At 35.8% G+C, this 21170-nt stretch overlaps 2 protein-coding genes across 6 annotated transcripts; one reads left to right on the plus strand and one right to left on the minus strand.

Annotated features, from left to right (window-relative positions):
* The first annotated feature begins 509 nt into the window (after positions 1 to 509).
* Positions 510 to 1939, plus strand: LOC110859840 (cuticle protein 16.5). Its single transcript, XM_022108845.2, has 2 exons — positions 510 to 658; positions 725 to 1939. Exons 1-2 carry the CDS (start codon positions 647 to 649, stop codon positions 1115 to 1117), a joined length of 405 nt encoding a protein of 134 aa, XP_021964537.1. The 5' UTR covers positions 510 to 646; the 3' UTR covers positions 1118 to 1939.
* On the minus strand, positions 1224 to 7476 carry LOC110859838 (27 kDa hemolymph glycoprotein). Of its 5 annotated transcripts, none has more exons than XM_022108840.2 (7): positions 7310 to 7476; positions 6000 to 6127; positions 3198 to 3327; positions 3018 to 3129; positions 2812 to 2937; positions 2423 to 2718; positions 1224 to 2347 (listed from the first exon to the last, which is right to left on the minus strand). In XM_022108840.2, the coding sequence occupies exons 3-7, from the start codon at positions 3299 to 3301 to the stop codon at positions 2095 to 2097; spliced, it is 891 nt and encodes a 296-aa protein (XP_021964532.1). In that variant the 5' UTR covers positions 3302 to 3327; positions 6000 to 6127; positions 7310 to 7476; the 3' UTR covers positions 1224 to 2094. The 5 variants fall into 5 exon arrangements, with proteins under 5 accessions (XP_021964532.1, XP_021964534.1, XP_021964533.1 ...); XM_022108842.2 differs by lacking the exon at positions 7310 to 7476 and adding an exon at positions 6293 to 6533; XM_022108841.2 differs by lacking the exon at positions 7310 to 7476 and adding an exon at positions 6230 to 6533.
* Between the last annotated feature and the right edge of the window lie 13694 nt (positions 7477 to 21170).

Here is a 21170-nt window from a genome sequence, read left to right on the forward strand (position 1 = left end):
AATAAGACCGTAAAAATCACGAACAAGTCTCAAATCAAAGCAGGTTCTGATCCTGTTCATCCAAACGGCCTTGATTGTAGGATCCTCATGAGAGACTCAGTCAGTCGCATCGGGTGTGGTGCTACTGGCTTCGATTGTACAAATAAAAGTTTTTTTTTTGCTCATGTTACTCGTCCCATACAAGAATCAAGACATGCCATCTCACTCGTCTCTTCTGCTTCGTAGATGAAATATTGTCTGATTTAATTGTAAGAATGAGAGACATACAGCGAAGATTCAGATTCCGCATTCCGAGTCTTGTTACTCGTTCATTTTTTATCCGTCAATTTAATACTCCTACGTACACACTGCCTCCCCTTAGTCCCTCTTGATCTAATTGCACCTTGGTTGAGTTACGCCAAAAATTTCAGGTAGTTGCAATGAAATTTGCTTACGAAATGCCTCCCTACAATTGCCTAATACCCTTTTAGCTTGGCTCCAGGTCTGGAAATGTATGTAAATATGCACCCCTTTTAACGACCCAATCTGGAAGGTGGAGTCCCTAATTGAGAGGATTTTCAGCCTCGTGTAAAATGAAATAGTATAAATAGGTTTTGCATCGTCAGTTCAATCAGTCCAGTTCACTTTGGTCATCAAATAATTCACCATGTTCAAGTTTGTAAGTTTCACAAGTTTATAATAAAATGTGGGGAAAAGTTATTAAACAACTCGCTAATGATTTCAGGTCATTCTTGCTGCCTGCGTCTTCGCCACCGCACAAGGTGGAGCCATCCTGGCCACCGCTCCAGTCCTTAGTGCCCCACTTTTGGGCAAGGTCACCACCCTCCCCGCCGAGACGACTATTGTCAAGCAACAAGTGATCGTTGACCAGCCCGAAATCCGATACCGATCTGTTCCCACGGTCGTCCAAACTGCTCCCATTGTCAAAACGGTCCAACCCATCGTTCACGCCGCGCCAGCTTTGACCTACGCCGCCGCTCCAGCTTTGAGCTACGCCGCCGCCGTCCCCGCGGTGAGAACGATTGCTGCTGGTACGCACTTGACCTATGCTGCCGCACCAGCCTTCAACGCTTACAACTGGAATGGATTCCCAGCCGCGACTTACGCCGCGTGGTAAAAAAATTGTTACGAAAATTCATAACTAGATTATATTAAATTTGTAAACTTTTCATATTTTTGTGTACCAAAATTGCAATAAAATAAAAATGTTTTATACAAAAAAGTTACTTTAATTAAAGCAGATCAGTTTATTAATACCGTATACAAATAGAATAAAGATTCGCATACATTTATTTTTACACTCGAATTAATGCATATGTACGAGATGACTGACTAGTTACTTTAGATAACTAATAAAATTCTAAGACTGGCCATTTATTTATACATTGAGGATACCGGTTAAAGTTACGTTAAGTAGCAGATTTTTTTTATTCCTGGAGATTATTAAACCAATTAATCTTGAATTGTTTTTAGTCATTCTTGTTAATTTTCTGGCCCTTAAGCAATATGCAACAAGGCACAGAGCTTTTATTATTAGTTGATGTTGATTGATTTGTGATGCGAAGCTTGTACCATGTACATACACATTTAAAAATTAAATATTACATTTTTGAAACACACGCGAATTTCCTAACAGGTCAGATTGTTAAAAATTTTTGGTTAATGTGGAAGGAATTGGAATGTTGTAAAATTCAAAGCACCGGAAAACGACACGATTTGTTTGGTGATTTATAAAACTAAAATTCAGTACATGTTATGGCAAATTTGTGTACTTTTTCATTAAAATTAATACCTGATGTTAACTATGATTAATCTGTATTAGCGATCTCTGAATTAGGACTGAGTTGAATAATAAATCAGGACCGAAAAAATCAAAAGTAACTCAAATCTATAATTACCTCTAAAATCATAATGGAATGGATTAATATCCATATGAAAATGAAACAAAAGCTCTAAATGCATATAAGAATAATTAAAAACCTTAAATATTTTATGCTTGGTCAATCAATACCAGTAAAAAGTTAAGCTCAAGAAAAGTAATTGATTAACTGAATGGTGGTCAATATTGTTGTGTGGTGCTGGTGGTCCTACTCACTACAGCACAACGCCAGCCACCACCGCCGATGTCACTATCCAGCCGACCAAAGTATTAATTTCTGAAGAGAAAGATCCCGACCCTGATGCAGACACAGACCCCGCACGTTGGTTTGAAGTTTGTACTGGCTTGATGTTACAGCCGATCTGGCCAGAAGAAAAGTGAAGCATGCTGGTCACGAGATTCTCTGGAGTTGTATCTCTGCATTTCTTCAGCTCCTTCCCTGTACAAGTTGCCAACTCTTCCATTTTCCTAAAAAAATAATAAAAATTAAAGGCTCGTGAGAATTTTTAGGAGCATGCATGCACATCAATCAACAACACTTACTCGCATATCTCATCCGTTGTAACGGCCAAATTATTGGGGTCGGGAATCTTGATTTGGGATGGGTCTTCTGGGATGTCTTCAAATTCATTAATGTCCGCCATACATTTCTTGACGCCGTCGCCATGTTTCTCGAGACATTCAAATCCACCTTCTGCCAAAAACAGAGCAATTCGACCACCATCATTGTCATCTCCACAGAAGAATTTCACAGATTCATCCACAATCTTGGTAACTTTGTCCCCCTTTTGCCAGCAGTCCTCAATAATGACAAAGAACTCCTTGAGACATCCCCTGATCTAAAAGAGGAAGAATATTACATAAATTTAGCAATAGTGCTTATTTTCTTCAAGTTCAGGATATATAAACAACAACAAAATATAACGACTAACCTTCGGCCATTTCAAGCACATTCCACGAAAAACGTCGTCCAATTTTCCATCCGGAACGGCTTTCTTCACATCATCAATGAGTTGAGTTTCATTCATGTATTGTTCCACGCATTTGCTTGCATTGTTCTAAAAGAATTAAATTATCGATTAATTTCATTGCGACTCTCGCGTATTAATAAAACACAACTGCAAAATTAACTTCTAACCAAAGATGCCTGATCGATTTTCCGCTGGTTCTTGCAATGGGATTGGATTTGTTGCAGCAGGTTTCCGATCAGTTCTGGAGGAGGTTTCATATTCTTAAACTGAGTCTGCAATCTGCCATGAAACACAAATTTTAATTACGTTATAATCGTATTCAACTAAAATCTATTATTATTTAGTACCTGTTGATTTCTGCATCCACATCAACTGCTGCAAAGACAAGGGTGCATAAGCCCAAAAGCGTGGCGACCAGAATAGCCGTCTGTTTCACAGTGGGAGGATTCATTTTGTTTCAATATTATTTCTGCAAACCTGTAAAACATACAAGTAAAACAATTAAGTTTAAAAAACTACTAACACGCACAAAATCGCGACGGTGCCTCTTTAGGGTGAGACTAATAACTAAATTGCAAAAATATTGAAATGAGACCCAGTCTACAGTCCAATTTCGGAGTAAACAAGTTTCAAGGTCCAACACCATTGTGAGAAAGGAAGAATACGCACAAAAAAATTATGACTCCTTCATAGAACCCTTTGTATGATCCCTTCCCCTCCGAAACTTACCTTACTCACAAGAAGATCGACGCAATATACGGCAACCCTTCTAAGTAGACTCGGAAGATTTCGCAATAACAAAACAATGAGTGAACAATGCAACAAGTGAAAAAAACTGCCTTTTGGTTGCGAGATGGAAACTTATTTTCCGGACACTTCTTTCTGACTGACTGCTTTTTTTGGACAAGTCTGACAACCTTGTTTACTATCTTAATTTGTTATCTTAAAAAGGTAATAATCTGGCTTGACAATTCTCGACTTGGCTTGGCTTGGCTTGAGAGAGACCGAAACTACCTGAAGAACTGCCTCGGATTGACTGGATAAAGAATCATGAATATTCTCGTCTTTTATTAAGAGCTACACACACTTATCCTAGGTGCCTACCACTCTTAAATAAATGTGCGTGTTAATATGTTAAAACCAAACAAATATAAAGCGTTCCCACGTCCTAGGACATTTATTACTTATTGCCATTCTGATGAGTCAGTCTCACGTGTATAGTTACTGGAACTGGACTCAAAACCTTCTTCGTTTGTACTTTATCATCATTAAATATCATTAAACTACAATATAACCCATGATAACCCAAACATCTACCACAACTTATCGTATCCGTGGCGTCTCCATGTTATGCACAATATCCTTGATCATTAGTATTGGATGAGTAATGAAATAATAAGAATGCTAATAAACTGAACGTCCTATTTAACAACAAGCACTTCGTCTTGGTCAACAAGAAGGAATAATAAGATGGGCTTAGATTTCAGTCGTAAAAATTAAAGAGTTTGCACTGGGGCCAGGACGAAGGTATAATTAAGATTAGGGCCGAATGACGACAATGGAAAAATGAACAGCGTTTTTTACAGTGATTTGCTGGATCCTTATCGTAAAGACAAATGTCGTCGTCGTCAAAATGTTCTGGAAGGGCTTCTGAGATCAGATTCAAAAATTTCTTATGGGTCGTTGACCAACTACATACACCGTTAAAATTTATGGCAACGACAGATCCGCAATTATAAAGTAATTGGAGAGGTGGAAAAATAAACTGGTCGGTAAGTAAGAGCAGAGGAGGATTATTTTACAAATTAACACCGATATAAATATTTTTTTATTTATGATGACCCTTCAAATATCGTTGACTCCGAGAAACAACAACTTTTAATGGGATGAGAAGAAACTGTAGTATGTATCAATACTAAAATGACGCATGAACTGGTATAATAGGAAGATTTTAGTAACGAAGTCCAAAAAGAGAGATCAAAATCCTTGATACGACTAACTAAATTGACGGACATTTATATCACTGGCCACACTAAATTGCGAATGTAAAGTGAGGCCCAACATTTTTTTAAATGGTAGGTTTATTCTTTGCGCAATTACTAACCAATTTGACATTACTTTATTTGCCCTAGGTCAAGACTTACCAGCTTAAATTTAAATAACCTTGATACAACAAGATCAAGAAACCTTTTCAGAAAATGCAGTCATCTCATAAAGACTAGATCATAAATTTAAAGCAAGTCGAGTTCCTCAAAAGCAATGGTTTTTATTCCAAGACCTCGCAAATGATTTGCATGTATGTGCATCTCAGACATTGAAAAAATAAAATGTCATCTAAATTACTAGAACTTGGACAGGAAAAAATCTAAATCTATGCATGTCGTAAACTGTCTGTGCAGGCAAAGGTGGTGGGGTCCGAAGAAATAAAATGATTTTATGTAAGTCAATGACAAAATTGCGAGGTCTCGATTTAGTAAACCAAATAGTTTTTGGTAGAGTCGCAATGTCGCAAAGAAACTATAAAGTTGTTAAACTAAACCAGTCACGAAATTAATGGACAAAGTCGTAAAACCACCAGACTTTTATCCAGGATGAGGAATATTTGTATATTGACACCGATTTTTACAGATCAACAAACGCCTTCCTAACGTCATCAAAAATTTTAGTGTGTTGTTTACGAAAAATGTGGGTAACTGGACACGGCAATCAAAATTACCAGTTTCCTTTCAGCACAACTACTTACATACATATTTGCCTTGCACAAGTACAAAATCTTTGATCTTTCACACAAAATGCTAAATAGTTATTACCTTTTTAAACCAGAATTGGATTCCTTTTTCAAGTTTCAAGTCAAAAGTCAGCCTTTCGGTAGGATTGAATTATTATTCGTAACAGCAGGATCACAAACGAGATAAAATTTTTACTTTACAAAAATGGACGTTATACTTTTCATGGTCAATGTTACAGGTTATTTATGTGTAAGAGCACCGGACATCACGACCAAATTGAGTGGGTAAGTATGTTATGTAGAGTGTGTTTGTGCAAAAGTTGCAAAATATCGACTTTCTCTCTATTTTCTCCCCGAATCCCCACCTCGAGGGTAAGAGCTTCTTATATTTGCGGACTCAAAACAAGAGCAAAAAGATTACCTTGCTTGATGGCTAAATGCCGACGCTGCTGTTTTTCACAGATCCGACAAATACCCGAATCCTACTTTCGCCTCTTTTATTTAAACGCCCCGAGAGAGCTGATAACACCGGTCTTGTCTTGCTCCTCGCTAAAAAAATAAAAAACAAGTCAATATGAAATCAACATGTAAACACAATCTGCTTGCTTGGCTGAGGATGTTATGCACTTGAAAAAACAGATAAATTATTACAATTCGATCAGCAAAATTCCATCCTCAAGTCACGTCACACGTATGTACAACAAAATCACAAACCTTGAGGTCAATTCAATTCAATTGGCCAGTGATAAACGTATTATTGCCAAATTGCATTGCATTTTGCAACTCATATTTATTTCGACCTCTGAATTTCTAATGTAATCTACTACCACACAATTCCTGTGTTAGCTGATAATGATTTCTCGTTACAAAAAAAATATTGCCCATTTAAAACAAGGAATCATCTGTTATTCACTTGTTATTTAGTGATCGTTAATATAGGAAGGACCAATCTTCTAAAATAATGAAACACTAATAATAACACTCACTGTTCACTGTGAAAGAACGTGATGAATTTATTTACATCTATTTTAGCGTGCACAAAAAACAATAACCAAGTAAGCAGCAGGATCAGCATCGCGGGCATGCAAGACCAAAAATGTATAGGTATATATGTTATGCACGTTGGGATAGACGTCCAGAGAGTCATTTCATTATTATTTATTTCAATTTCATGAACATTCCCACAGATTTATAGTGAATGCATCATCATTCTTCTGCTATATAAACTAATACATGGACAAAAAACGTATAAAAAAGAACCATGAGTGTATGGACGCATAATGTAAAATGTAATAATAGGATATAGCACGAGTGATCATTTGACCATTAATTTACGGTTTCTTCCTATTAGACATACGTGCATAGTATTAAAATGAAATATGCATGTAACTAGTGTCTCTTCATTTTCAGCAATGTAATTGAATGCAATTTTGTACAATGAATTGCATGAGAAAGACGTATTAAATATGTAAGACCGGCTTAAAATCTTGCAGTACAGATGGCATGCGATGAGCTTATCTATCTATGTATGTAGCTGCTTAGTTTTAAAGAAAATTTGTTGTATAATTTTGAATAAAATGTATCCCATAGAATTTGCAAGATAACCTTGAATTTATATAAAGTGATTCACTACCCAATTACATCAAATATTGATTGATTTCGATTTCATTAAGGATTTTTTTGCAGTGTAATAAATATGAAATATAGATATAAAATATAATGCTTACTTACCTCTCTTGAAAATGGGTTTGCAGATTCCTAAAATTACTTGGTTACTTGTTGTGTAATAACCTATCCGAGAATGGCGACCGCAGTTTAAATCACTTTTTCTACCACACGGACTGCATGTCAAAGTCAAACTTACACATCAGTATTGCCACTCGAACTACTAAACTCTCCAGTATTTGCAATTTGCATGCACAGACGAATATGCAGTAAGCACAAATTAAGTGTAAAATAACAGAAAATCCGATAAGGTCGGCCCAGACGTAGTCATCCATCCATTATTTTAACATCCCATCCACACTCACATGCATTCACACGATATACCAAGCTTAGTTCAGTTAGTTGGTCAATTTGATACATGTATTCTGACATCACCATATATGCATATTAATAACATGGGGATGTACTCACTCTGACAGGAGATCTCTAGCCAGTACTATTGTTAACGTGTATTTTTGTCGTCGTACAGAATAAATTGTGGTGTACATTTCCTAACTACCGGATAAAATCCTTGATACGATACTCGATTTCCAGCAATCTCAGTCACTACCTAGCATACGTAGCATAAATTCTCTTAATATGCAAAAAATGGAAGCAGGGGTTAAAACTTTTTTTGTAGTGGATTGATACTGAATGACATCACATAAAACTAAAAGCTATCATTAAGATTTTGATGGGTTTTACATCCTGCAATCTAAATCATGGATATCAATGATGACCACTGAGTTTTTCAGCGTCACGGGATCATCATCATTATCCATATAACATAACATCCCAATATTGGAATTCATTCATATATTTTTATCAACCGGGACATGATCAATTAGGGGGCGTGACATGCGTGATTCATTAAATATATTTTTCATCTTCATCCACGTACCGATTCACTTCGGCAATTATCAGATTTTTAAGGTAGGAAAAAAACAGGTTTGTTTATCAGGGAACAGACAAAATTTTTGGTCAATGTACAAAATTTTGAAGGGTAGAAAATTCCAAAACAAAAAATCATTATTATTGCTACCAAATTCGTTTATATTAACTCATCAATTTACCGATAGCCAGGATGTAAGTAAAAATGTAAAAGACATTCAAATTGGGTAAAGATGTAGTATTCGAGATAACGGGGTGCCAGCAGCAGCAGAATTATTACACGGTTGTTCATTATCATTTCATCACACTAATCTTATTGTTTTCCAACTTTCACTAAATCCACGTACGTTTACATATGTACATACTTCGTGATGTTTAATTGTGACAACTTTTCAGCTTTGATTGGTGTGTGTGTTTTCTCCTTTCAATTGCTCTACGCATGAGACGACATTGACGTTGATTGTAATGAAATTAAGAGTATACGTATGTAATAAAAAATCAAGTAATTCGTCAGATAATTGCTAGAAATTTATGAGTTTTCCTGTCATATTTCAAGAAAAGGTTGGTTGTTTCATGAAAATACAGTAAACTACCATTTGCATAATGCGGCACAACTTCATAACTTACTCGCAGTGGGTCAGTTGTGATCTTTCTTATTCAGAATTAAAATGGATGTGGTTAATAAATTGGCAAACAAAAGGCCACCGACTGCGGCCGGACAATTTGTGAATTTGGTTAGGTAACAAAAATACGAGATTCACGTAATAATTTGGTTTGATTGGTGTAAATATTTTTTGTCTTAATTATTAATTATAAACTTTCGATTTATGACTTTCGTCTTGTGATTTATTTATCAAAACTGGAGCAGACGCAAGAATTATCAATATTTGCCGAATTAGTGCCAAATTCAATCTCAAAGCTAATATAAAGGATTGAAAATTGTATTTATATAAATAAAATAAAACTGCATGCCATAAAAAGAGCATAAGGTGTAAGATAAAGCAGACAATTTACTCTTTGTATTAAATCTTCATTACGTACGGACTACAAAAAATTACAGATATTTTACCAGATTTTTTTCTCTCAACACGGGCCAGGATTATTTTGCACAAAACGAAGAAGGATGTAATTAAGAATGAAAGCCAAATTCTTAAAGTATTTAATCAGCGTCAAATTGCATACTCAAAGTTAACTCTTGTGTAAAACAAACAAAAAATTACTTTTTTTCAGCGACACATTAGATTCGCACTTCTGGTATGATGTGCATATTCAAACACAACAGAAGCATGTAATTCTATGCAGTAAAACATTTATCATTCTTTACATGACTCATTTTATGTTTTGATTAACAAACAGCTCTCATCTCTTATTAAGCTAGGAATTTCACAAAGATAAAGAACCTTCAAATTTTCAAACTTAATTAAACATTTAAAAAACATACACGTGTTGTTGTACATACGCGTCTAAAAACTTTGATAATTTGATGATGTCCCACATAGTTAATTCCGGATACTTGAAAGTTTGGCAGTAATAAAAACAAAAGTTGTGCACTTTTTCTACCCCTCATTCCGTTATATTTCTGCAATTCAAAGCAAATGAAATCGGTATCTGGAAATCATTAAAATTAGAAACTTTTTAATCACTCGCTACCATTCAAATCTTGCTTTAATAGATGTACCATTTGCTAATTAAACAATTTCTAGCTCTCGTTTAATTACAGGCTTCTCATAATAAATAATATTACAACAATTGCAATCACCCTCTTTGCGGAACTCTTTCCCAATGTGCCTCCGCATTCGATACGAATTCGTTCTAAAGTCGTCGCCCAAATTCGGAACGCACTCCGGATTTGTCGCCCTAGTTGTGCCTGGTACGAATTCGAAATCCGAATTCGAATCGCCTGCGTAGGCTCGAACTCGGAACGAATTCGAAATGCTAATTCTGATCGTCATCTTGGCTTCGAACTCAGTACGAATTCGGGAGCCGACTCCATTCCGATGCTCTTCGGATTAGTGAATTATATATCTTAAAATATGCTTTATGATGATGCTTTTTAATAAAATATAAAGTCAGTGCACACGTTAATGAATATTTATATTTTTATTGAATGTAACAATGGAACTAACAAGAACTCGCTGTTATAAGGTAATCTAATATATTTAAACAAGAAATCTTCTGGTTCAAGTACCATATTAACCGGTTCTGATAAACCGGATGAAAAGTAAATTTTTAAATTAGAACTATCGAAGGGATAATATTGGACAGAGTGTAGATTTAAAATCTGTTGACATGTATATTCGACAGAATCATTCTTTCTATAAGTATAATTTTGTAAAATTACAATTCCACCAGACCTAAGCATGAAGCAGTTATTTCCATTCTTACAGCTAGATTTAGGGGAGAATTTTTTATTCTCAGATATTTTTTGTATCGCATTCATATCTTGTCGTACCAAATCCATTTCTATAATCCGTTTAACTACTTGTTCTAATTGGAAATTATGTGAGCTCAAGAGAATTTTAATTTTCTGCATGTAGTTCTCAAAAGGAAAGCAACTCGCATTGTCTAAACTACCGAACAATAATGCATCATCGTTAATATGCAATAACCCATGCACATTGTAAACCACAAATTCGTTCCCATATAGATTCATGCACCCTTTAACGAACTTCTTTAACAAAGCCGCTGCCTGAAGGTTCCATTCACTATTATCAGCTCTTGGCGACAGAAGAATATAAATTGCTGCATGAAATCTCAAATAATTTCTATACTCTCTTGGCTTAATAATATCTCAAAGTGCAACTATTCCTGTATACAGTAGTAAGGTTCGGAACTCAGTACCCTTAAAATGGTCAATTTGCAATAACGATCGAGGTTTTCTTGGAATATCCGAAGGAAAATGTTCACGAAAATTAGATAGGCGTTCAGAAATTGCTAAGATTTTTCCAGCTGGAAGTTTAAAAGGAATACGACCTTTCACCCACATTCGGAAAAGTTTCCTTGTCACACCTAGACATACTAAATGTAAGTAATCCAACGGAACTTGAGAAACGAGACCTATACATAATTTTGTGAGGGGGGAGATTTCCTTATGATGCTGTGTGTCAGTTTGAAGTACAAAATTTTCATTTGTTCGTTTTCTAAACTCTGTATTCAAGAACGTAACTCGCCCATTCCATTCCCCCTCCTCATGACACCTTTCACAGGAAAAATAACTATTGTGAATTTTTATTCCTTTAATGTAACTGCGTGCAGGTGCATCTGCAAGAATTCTAGAAATTCTAAAAGTGTATAGTTTCCCTGAAATTATAATCCCATCCTGCTCTAAAGCTTTACATTCTTCCACAAATGGTTGTAACAAATCTAAATTTGTCGGCTTATGTTCTGCATAGTAGAGTGCAATTACAAAAGGCGTGCGATCACACGATTGATCCACGATACCCAGAATTGGCCAAAACTGCTTACTGGAACTCTTAGAAATTGGAATACCGTCAATACCTACAGTTATGCTTATTATTGGGTTAGAAATATCTGCCCTTAAAGTATTATAAATTGCTGTTTTGGCTGTCTGTTGTAGACCATATTTGACGTGGATTACAAGGTGGGAGACAATGCCAAAATAATAAAAATCACCACCGCTAACAACTGAAATGTTCAATTTTCTAGGAGTTTTCATCAAAGTCCGTGGATCAATAGGTAAACTAAATGAGTGGGTTTTATTTAAAATGGATAACAAATCCCTGAGAGCTGAGTGCTTAATGTTATGACGAACTGTCCATTCACGCAGCTCTATGTCTATTGGAAAACCAATTGGTTCGATTTCTAAACTAACTCTATTATCCTGGGAAATATTATTACTAACCCACGTGTCGCAAGAGAATTCATTTGGGACACAATTTGTCTGGGGTGGTGACAAATTATTACTATTACTGCTATTACTACTAGTAACTACGTAATTATTATCTGGGCAATTACTTATACGTATGGAGCTATTTACATTGCGGTCACCCAGTCTTGGTTCTCGTATTTGTTGTAGCAAGGCCTGAGAAATTGCTACTCGGTACCGTTGTCTTGACCGCTGTCTTGAACGTTGCGAGATGTTGGACATGTTTTGTTGGCAATTTTCCTCGGGTCCTTCTGGTTTTTCAGCCAAGTTCGGATCTTCACGTCGATGGTGGCGTTAGTTGTACTTGCTTCAGCTGAGTTATGCCGCACACTTCCTATAAATATATTTATACTGTACGAGTTAAGAATGTAAGATGTAGCGGCACTAAAAGTGAAATGCTCCCTTACTATACACAAGATCCAAAAATACACCAACAAGGCCAAATTCAGACTTCTTTCCTTTCCCACTGTGACTGCAGGTCTGTGCTAATTCTGTGGAAATTAGGCCAGATAACAGTCTCGCGATGATATCGTCTAAATCTCGTCCCCCAACATAACCAAGTTGAATACTCTGAAAGTAATGACACTTATGTAAGTAATAAAATTAGGGTTGTATTCATAAATTGCCTATGATTCACCTACCAATTCTTCAATGTTCGACTGATCCCGCTTAAGCCAGTCACTCAATTTGTAAAAATCCTCTTTATTACAAACCGGTAGTTTTGGATGATCCAGCTGGGCAAAGAAGGTACACGTGGAGCAAGTGTTGAAGTTCGACGAAGCAACTCGACCAATGTTTCGTTAATTTTTACTAACTCCTTCACCACCACTGCCTGTAAGTCTACGGACACAGACGGCATAAGTTGTACTCATTATTCAATGACACTGTTTAGGAAAAATTAGTACAAACGAGTAGTAGAAATAATTACTTACTTTGAGATTCAGTCTTCAGATCTCGAACCAGTGTCACAAGTTCTGCAACAGTTTCTGGATTCGTAATCTCAACATAGGAGAATGTCGTTTCGTTATTGCCTGATTGATCAAACAAATTCTCCTCCGCCTGGGAAGAATTATGAGATTGTGGGAGGGCCGACAAAGGCTGAACTTGAGAATTTGTGCTGAGACTAATGCTGGGTGCTGGAACATTACCACAATGTTATTATATAAATTTATCCCAATTTAATGTGTACTGAAACAGAATAAAAATTGCTCACTGGTCGGGATAAATGATGTGACCGGTAATGTTTCACATTCTTCAGACGACAAGCTGCTCTCGTCAGAACTGGTCGACTCGGAATATTTTGTAGAGGGAGTAGATTTAGCTGCGGATTGCCCTTTTCGCGTATTTCTCTGTTTTTTATGAGTTGTTTCCTCAAATTCTGATGGAGGTATCTTGTCGGTAGATTTAGCCGCAATACATCCTTTCCTTGCTGACTTAAGAGAATCTGCGAACCGACAAATGTTTAAATAATTGAAATTATATCTCTAAAGGTTAATATAAAAGTATTGAATCCCCAAATCTGCTCACAAAGCCAAATGCATGGTTATTGTATTATTGTGTAATTTATAATTTTTTTGTCATTACAATTTATATTCGATATTAAATTGTTATCAAATTACTTACTATAAGACATGAGCCACTGACAAGGGAATTTTGGCGCATCTAAATCTGCTGGAAGATTCTTACGCAATTTGTCCCCTGCGTTTGGCCCAATTGGCCACGAACAGATGGATTTGTCTTCATTTAACCACGATGAGCACACGGCCGCAACTGTATTTTCGTCATGGAAATTGACAACGGAGTACTTTTTAATTTCGCTGCTCATTATAAAATTAAATTTATCGACAAAAAATAAGACTACAGCCAAGGGAAGAATGGAGGAAGAATCAAAGTGATATGCCACTAATGCACGTGTTCTCTTCTCTCCTGGGGAGGATGATACAGAGTCGGATCGGATTCAGCGACGAGGATTCTGATGTAAAGCGTGCAGCCGAATTCGTTCCGGCTTCTCATGTCCGATGCCAAAACGCATATGAATATCTCGAATCGATTCAGAATCTGAAAGGAAACCCTTAAGCGAATTCGATATGAATGCGATACTACGCATTTAATCCTAATTCTGTTTTATGTCGTTACTAAGTCGGCGAATTCTGCTCCCCAAATCAGCATTTGGCCCGAATTCGTTATTAAGAGTCGTATCAACTTCGGGATTTCGAATTAAATTTGAATTCTGATGTTGGATCGGAATGAAGTCGGCGAATTCTCACGAACTAAATACGACGATTCCGACCTGAAACAGAATTCGTGGCGAATGCGGAGGCACATTGGGTTGCTCATCATACGAAACAAAACACTAATTTGAAAGCCTCCTCTCAAATTAAATTAAATAAACTTTTAAATAATGGATTTGTACATGGACGTTTAAGCTTCGACTAAAATAATGCCATTGATGCCAAAAGACGACAAAAGCGGCGAAATGTTTACACCATGTGCATACACAGTTTGTTATTATTGTTGCTTGCTGTTGCTGAAATAGTTGATGTGTAAAGTAAAATGAAAAGTGTGACCGTTTAGATTTAATGTCTTTTTATTCTTTATATTTTTTATGTCATTCACTCACCGACCGACCCTTTCACTAAATCTCACATCTCACCAAGTGAGAATTAAAACCACGGCGTCCCGTAACCACAATAATTAAGAAGGATTATGAATGACGAACGTGCATGGTGTCGTGTGAATTCGAGAGTTTCGTAATTTTAATGATCATCTTGACAAAATATCTTTCTCAGAAGCAGAAATTTCAAAAATATCTACTTTGTGACGACAACGGTAATGAATTGGATTATTAACACACTTGTTATATATGCACAAGATGTGAAATTTTGGGGTTATTCGTAGGTTTTCTAGTTAAGAAATAAAATCTGTAAAACACCCAATTATCAACTTTTCTCATTATTTTATGATACGAAAGTAAGTACCAAGTCAATTAAACAAATATTAGTTAGTTTACAAGTTGTTTTACCACTATGTTAGTAGAACATTATGTTAGTGGAACAAGGGCGGATGAAATGTATAAATGCATTCTGAACGGAACGCTAATTAACATAAATGATAACTGTTGCGAAGAAAGAATCTACCCGTTTGGTACGAATGGCTGAGTTTTCATGTCGAATGAAACAATCGACATTTTTAATTAGTCAATCAATAAAGAGATTAAGATTTACGGAGGTATAAAATATAAATTAATTATTTTGCGAAGAATGCACCAAATTTAATTTGAAATGTTTATAAATTGGAACGGACCGTACCTAATTTCATGTCTCTATTAATTCAATAATAACATAATCAAAGGGATCTTAAACCGATGACCGGTTTGAATCGGTATAATTATACAGCAATTTGTCCAAGACTTGATTTAAATCTCACTTCAATTTAAATCATTGGCTTAAACCGACAACAATGCCGCATCAATTGAACCCTTTTTAGTTTTTGGAGTTTGCAATTTGAATCAATCATTTAATTGTGTGTCTCCTCTTCTCGCATTGAAATCAAAGTTATTACTACAAAGATACGAACGAACGTGTAGTATCCTTCGACCTATTAAATACCTTATCTCATCTCACTCCCACTTCTCATTTTCTCGCGTTTTACAACACCCAGCCCAGCCAAGTAGATAGTATTTAGTGAGTAATATGCATGTAGATAGTAAGTATCCACTTGACCTGATATTGTTATTGGACATACATAAATTTTGGCATCAGTTATATCTATATTCTCATTGCTTATTTGCTCCTAACGTGGTGATGGTGGTTGGTTGGTTAGTGTTGCACTCTGTTAATTTCGACAATTAGACTGTATCATTTTTAATAAATCTTGTCGAACAAGTTATATGGTACAAAAGTATCGGTTTCATTTCAAATTAGTCTGCTGCTCCCAAAATGTGTCTGAATTTTAGCACGGTGATTGTAGTATTTTTACGTGTGAAATGGTGCCACAATAAAATTCACAGTTATACATACGAAGTTGTGAAGGATAACGTAGCACTATGCAAAATTTGTACACGCATGAGAATTCTTACCGCTAATTTGATAAGGTAAAAGCAGTATAGCAGATAAACCCTTATCAATATGTAGGTAAACCGGAGTTGAATGAATTTTGCACTTCCTTTTGTAAAGAAAAAAGTTAATAGCATGACAAACAACGTTCGTATGTGTAGATACGTATGAATTTAATGTACAGAACTTTAAGAAGACAAAAGTTTTACAAGTATCTGTACGAGTGGATGTGAACATGCACCAAATTAAATTTTTAGAGCCCGAGTTGATTGCCACTTTTCATCTCTAAATATAATTACAATAATGGGAATGCATGGTTGCAAAATGTGATAACAAACAATTGTATCTCTCCTGGGATCATTTTCATCTTTTATTTGGTTCGCTAGTTTTTATGCTCTTTACTGCGTTTGTCATAATAATAAGTATGCATGCATATTGTGTGACTAAAAGCCATCATAAATAAAAATAGTGATTTTAATTTCATCTTCTAAACTGCCTAGCCAAAAAAGTATCCAAAATCCAAATTAGAAGGACAATCTAATCTAAATATCTGCAAGACAAACCAACCAACGAAACTGTCCACTAAATACCTATCGCCCAACACAATAGAATATCTACAGGGCGAGATGATAAATATAGAAAAAGAAGAAAGTCACATGCATATTATTATCCATTTGGTAATAAACCTCATTCCATTTTATGAAGAGTTGGTCCAAAATGCTAATCATATTACAATTTCGATCACATCTCTCATCCATCCGCGAACTGTATCCACTCTACTTTTGCACAATATTTTCTTGCATATTGACAGGTAGACATACCCACAAATTGTACAATAACATGTTACAAACTTCATCCAAATACTTGAGTGTAAAAGGTTTTTCAAAAGCTTAAAGGTAAAATATTGCACCAAATATTATCGATTTATTACTAAATAAGTGACTTACATACATACATGTGAGCTTGGGGCTCCTTTCTAAATTATCATCGATTTCAACGAAATCGATCTACGTAAAAAAATTATGGTTTCCTATTTATTTATTAAGAAATATATGTACGCCACAAAATCAAATCCGCAAATATCTTATCGCATGTGCTCATTTTACAGTTGCAGATAAGTATTGAACAAACTTCGACTCACTATTAAATACCATCAATATTCATGCCTCGACTAGTCACAAACTCTTAATAAAATCTTGCGTATAATACAAATTGTGACGATCAATGATTGAACGATATTCGATATTTTGCAAAAAACTGCAACCATCAATCTCAACCAGACCACGGTTATAGATATGCATTCAACTTTCATCGCATCAACGCTCGCACCCAATCATGACTTGGTTTCATCAATCACTCACGACTACGACCTCCTGAAGAAGAAGAAGAGGACGAAATTATTCAAAAAACGAGCCCATCGTTTAAATAAAAATGTGAATAAAATTCAGCTCCCTTCAAGCATGCAAATCTCTTCCCAACTTTTATTACAAGAAAACAACGAAACGACTTAAATTGTTTGAGTGTAGTTTAATATTTACTGAGAAAGTGAGACGATACGAGACTCACAAGATGTTCAAGAATACAGATTCAGTCGGGTATACCATTTTCCACCACCGTAGAAAAAATTGGATCTCACACAAAGATCCAAACTATCAAAGTTTTGGAGCTCAAATTCTTTTTTACTTCTCGCACAAAAAGAACTTTACCTTTTAAGTATGCAAATAATACATAACTGATTTTACACAGTGGCTTGGGAGTCTCCCATGATGATGAGACGGTGTAAAGAAAAAGTTGAGGTGATACATAACGTCGTCGTACATCCATCCATACAATGTAACATTATTATCAGGCAGCATTGAATTTAACCATTAAAAGTTCGATTGAACCATGATATTTCATGGGATTTACTTATTGTGCACGTCTTACATGTACGTATTTCTGCAGGAGTTGGTTTTGGTTTTTGCTGGCTGGCATAACATTGTCAATTAAATTGCAAAGGAGAGAGAGATGAAGAAGCAGAATCTGACTGAATCTTCCACCTTGAGAATTTAGACATTCAATTTGAGAGAACTGCATAAGAAGACAGTTTACTATTTTCCATCTGCTAAAATTTTTAGACTCCATCATTCATTCCTTTATACAGATGGTAAAGTATAGGCTGCTGAATGCTGATGTGGTTGGTTTTTGATGGAATGGATTTTTGGTGGACGCTGTTTTGTTCCGCTTTTGCCAACTAATTTGTTATTTCGCAATTGCCATCATGCTTCACTAGAGTGGAGCGACTAGATAATACAAAACCAAAGTGAAGCGAAATGATGAAGACAAGTCGAGTGAAAAAAAATAAGAAAAATCGAGGTAAACTTTTCCAGATGTTCTGATGCTATTATGTGACCGTATACATAATGCTTTCAGGCGGAATACATTCGTCTACGCTTGATTTACACGATAATAAAATTATTCGGCATAAATAAATTAATCGGATTTTCAGAAAAATATCAATATTTCCATACATATGAGATTCTCTGGAAATACAAATATGAGATGTCATTACTCTCACTTGGACGCATTTTTGCTAGACGTAACAATTCCAAGAATGGCACTTGTTGCTTGATTCTTATTTACGTACGTATAAACAAATCTGAAAAATTACAAGTAATTGTTGTTGTTACTATCGAAGTGAAATTACGTTGCGAAATGAAAATGCAAGTCCGTCCAGCACCTTCACACGATTTATAATAATCATGCCGAGCTGAGAAACCAAACCACAAAGAAAAGTGTTTGAAACTCGGCAGAGGTTACATAGATTATTTAGTTATTTATTTCTATGCTGCTGATGCATGCGCATTCTACTCAATCATTACTAATACTTTCATAATTCTCGTAAATAACAAAAGCTCCTCGAATTTATTAAAACCCTTCATGAAAACCAAAGCTGATGAAAATTGAACAGATTTAAAAAATTCATGAATCATCTGAACCACAATAAATAAATAAAATAACAGATCAAACAAAGGCGCAAGTCTTTCTTGAGTAAGCTCAGGCTTATTTTTCATTTCATTTAGCAATTTCTTATTGCATTCCTTCGTCAGTCAGTCAGACAGCTTACAAGATTTTACAACTAACAACCTGGCCGTACATAAATATTTTATTTATTTCCAATGCTGTTACCGTACACCGTCCTGCAACTTAATTTAGCATCTTGATAACACAAATTCCAGACGTGTGTGACATGTGGAAATTAAGATATGAAATGCTAAGTGGAAGTGTTGACAGATCTGAAGATTTTTTGTACAGCTTGTGTTTTGTGCTTTTGGCAGACGTACGTTGACGATGAGTTTCATGAATCCCTTTTAAATCCGCTCTTGTACAGATTCCTACCGGATTATGTAAAGGGAGGAGGAGAAGTGAAGGTTATTGCTGCAATTCCTGCTTACTAAATAAATTAATAAGTAATAATACAGCGGATTTACTTTCATGGCAGGAGTCTGCTGGCATTGTGAACCACCTCGTCATTCCCGTCATTCATTACGGAATCACAATACAATAGAATCATCATCCTGAAAGCTCTCAAAGACGAAAACTCACCTGGTCTTCTTCGTCTTTATCTCGATCCCATAATGCCGTATTATGCATTTCGTCTTTCGTCGTCAGCGTTGCATTAGTGTAAACCAACCACGTTGTTGTACATAGCTTCAACATGACTTGGTGGTTAACTAACTTCTTTCTTGCCTGGTCTGGGTCATTCCCCCTTCATTTCTTGGTTACGTTTAGGTAAAGTAACGTAGTACTCGAGCTAAAGAAGAAGTTCGGACGTATCGAAGCGTGCATTAAATCGCTTTTATACCCGTGAATAATATTCCTAATTCGAATTTTTGTGAAATAAATGTAATGCCAGAGTGAACTTGGATGCAAAGTTTTGTTTTGATCACAACAGCTTTTTATACCCTCGCCCGAAGAAGAAGAGAAGCAAGCCTCATACTCGGCAGAGATTCGCCAAGTTTCAAACACATTAGTTTTGTGAAAAAATGACGCCCCAAAAAATGAAAGCATGTAAAATAGTGGATTTTTAAAACGGTTGTATGTGAATTTTAGGATCTTTTTCTGCGTGATGATTTCCTTCAGTAAATAGATACACACAGACGACGGAGAAGAAAGGCGAGTAGAATTGTGTGCTTCGTTCTTGTGTTTTATGACTTTGCTTCTAAAATGAGTCTGTTATGGATGTGCTGTACATACGACTCCATCACAAATTACACTGCATCATCATTCACCTTAATAAACATTCAAAAATAACTGATCCGTATAAAGCAATTGGTATTTTGAGCAACCCAACCTAAACATGATTCACAGACGAATGTACGACGACGTGTGAAGTTTGCCAACCATGCGTTTTATTAGTCGAGAGCAACGATAAAGGACGATATGTACGTAATAATGAAACAAGAAATCTCTGAAATCTATGCCCTTAAAAAGTGTGCTATTTAAGTTGGACCAGAAGATGAACAAGAAAAACTGAACCAAGTTATGTATGTATTTACCCTTGCGTTGTTGGGTTAAAGGTACTCTCGTTCACTTTTTTTAGTGCAGCAAGAGCAGCATTTACCTATTTGTGAATCAAGATAGATACCTTATCCATTCTGTGTGTGTAAGCACCATCGCATCCCAAAAAATCCCATGCTGCTTCCATTCCATGATATTGTTGGATTTAAAAAAGCTCAAACTTTAGCATGAACAACAACTGTTGAACACTTATGCATTACGGTGGATGGGATGAAAATTCTGTTTACTATTATGTGTGCAATCCCTTCGAGTATCGTATACCATACGGTGCGTAAAGCTGGTCTGCTGGTCGCAACAAAGCAACAACATTGCATTACATGAAGCGTTATTGAAAAGCTTTAAGTGGATACGACACAATGCAATACTGCATGCACTTCTTCTCTCCTGACAGCCAACAGCAGTTTCATCAGTGCACATTACATTATCCATTTGATGGTAAATAGTATGTAGTAAGTAAGCAGTGAGTAACTAATAATATTCAACAGTTACTCTCAAG

The sequence above is a fragment of the Folsomia candida genome, unplaced genomic scaffold, assembly GCF_002217175.1.
Source record: "Folsomia candida strain VU population unplaced genomic scaffold, ASM221717v1 Fcan01_Sc028, whole genome shotgun sequence".
NCBI lineage: Eukaryota > Metazoa > Arthropoda > Collembola > Entomobryomorpha > Isotomidae > Folsomia > Folsomia candida.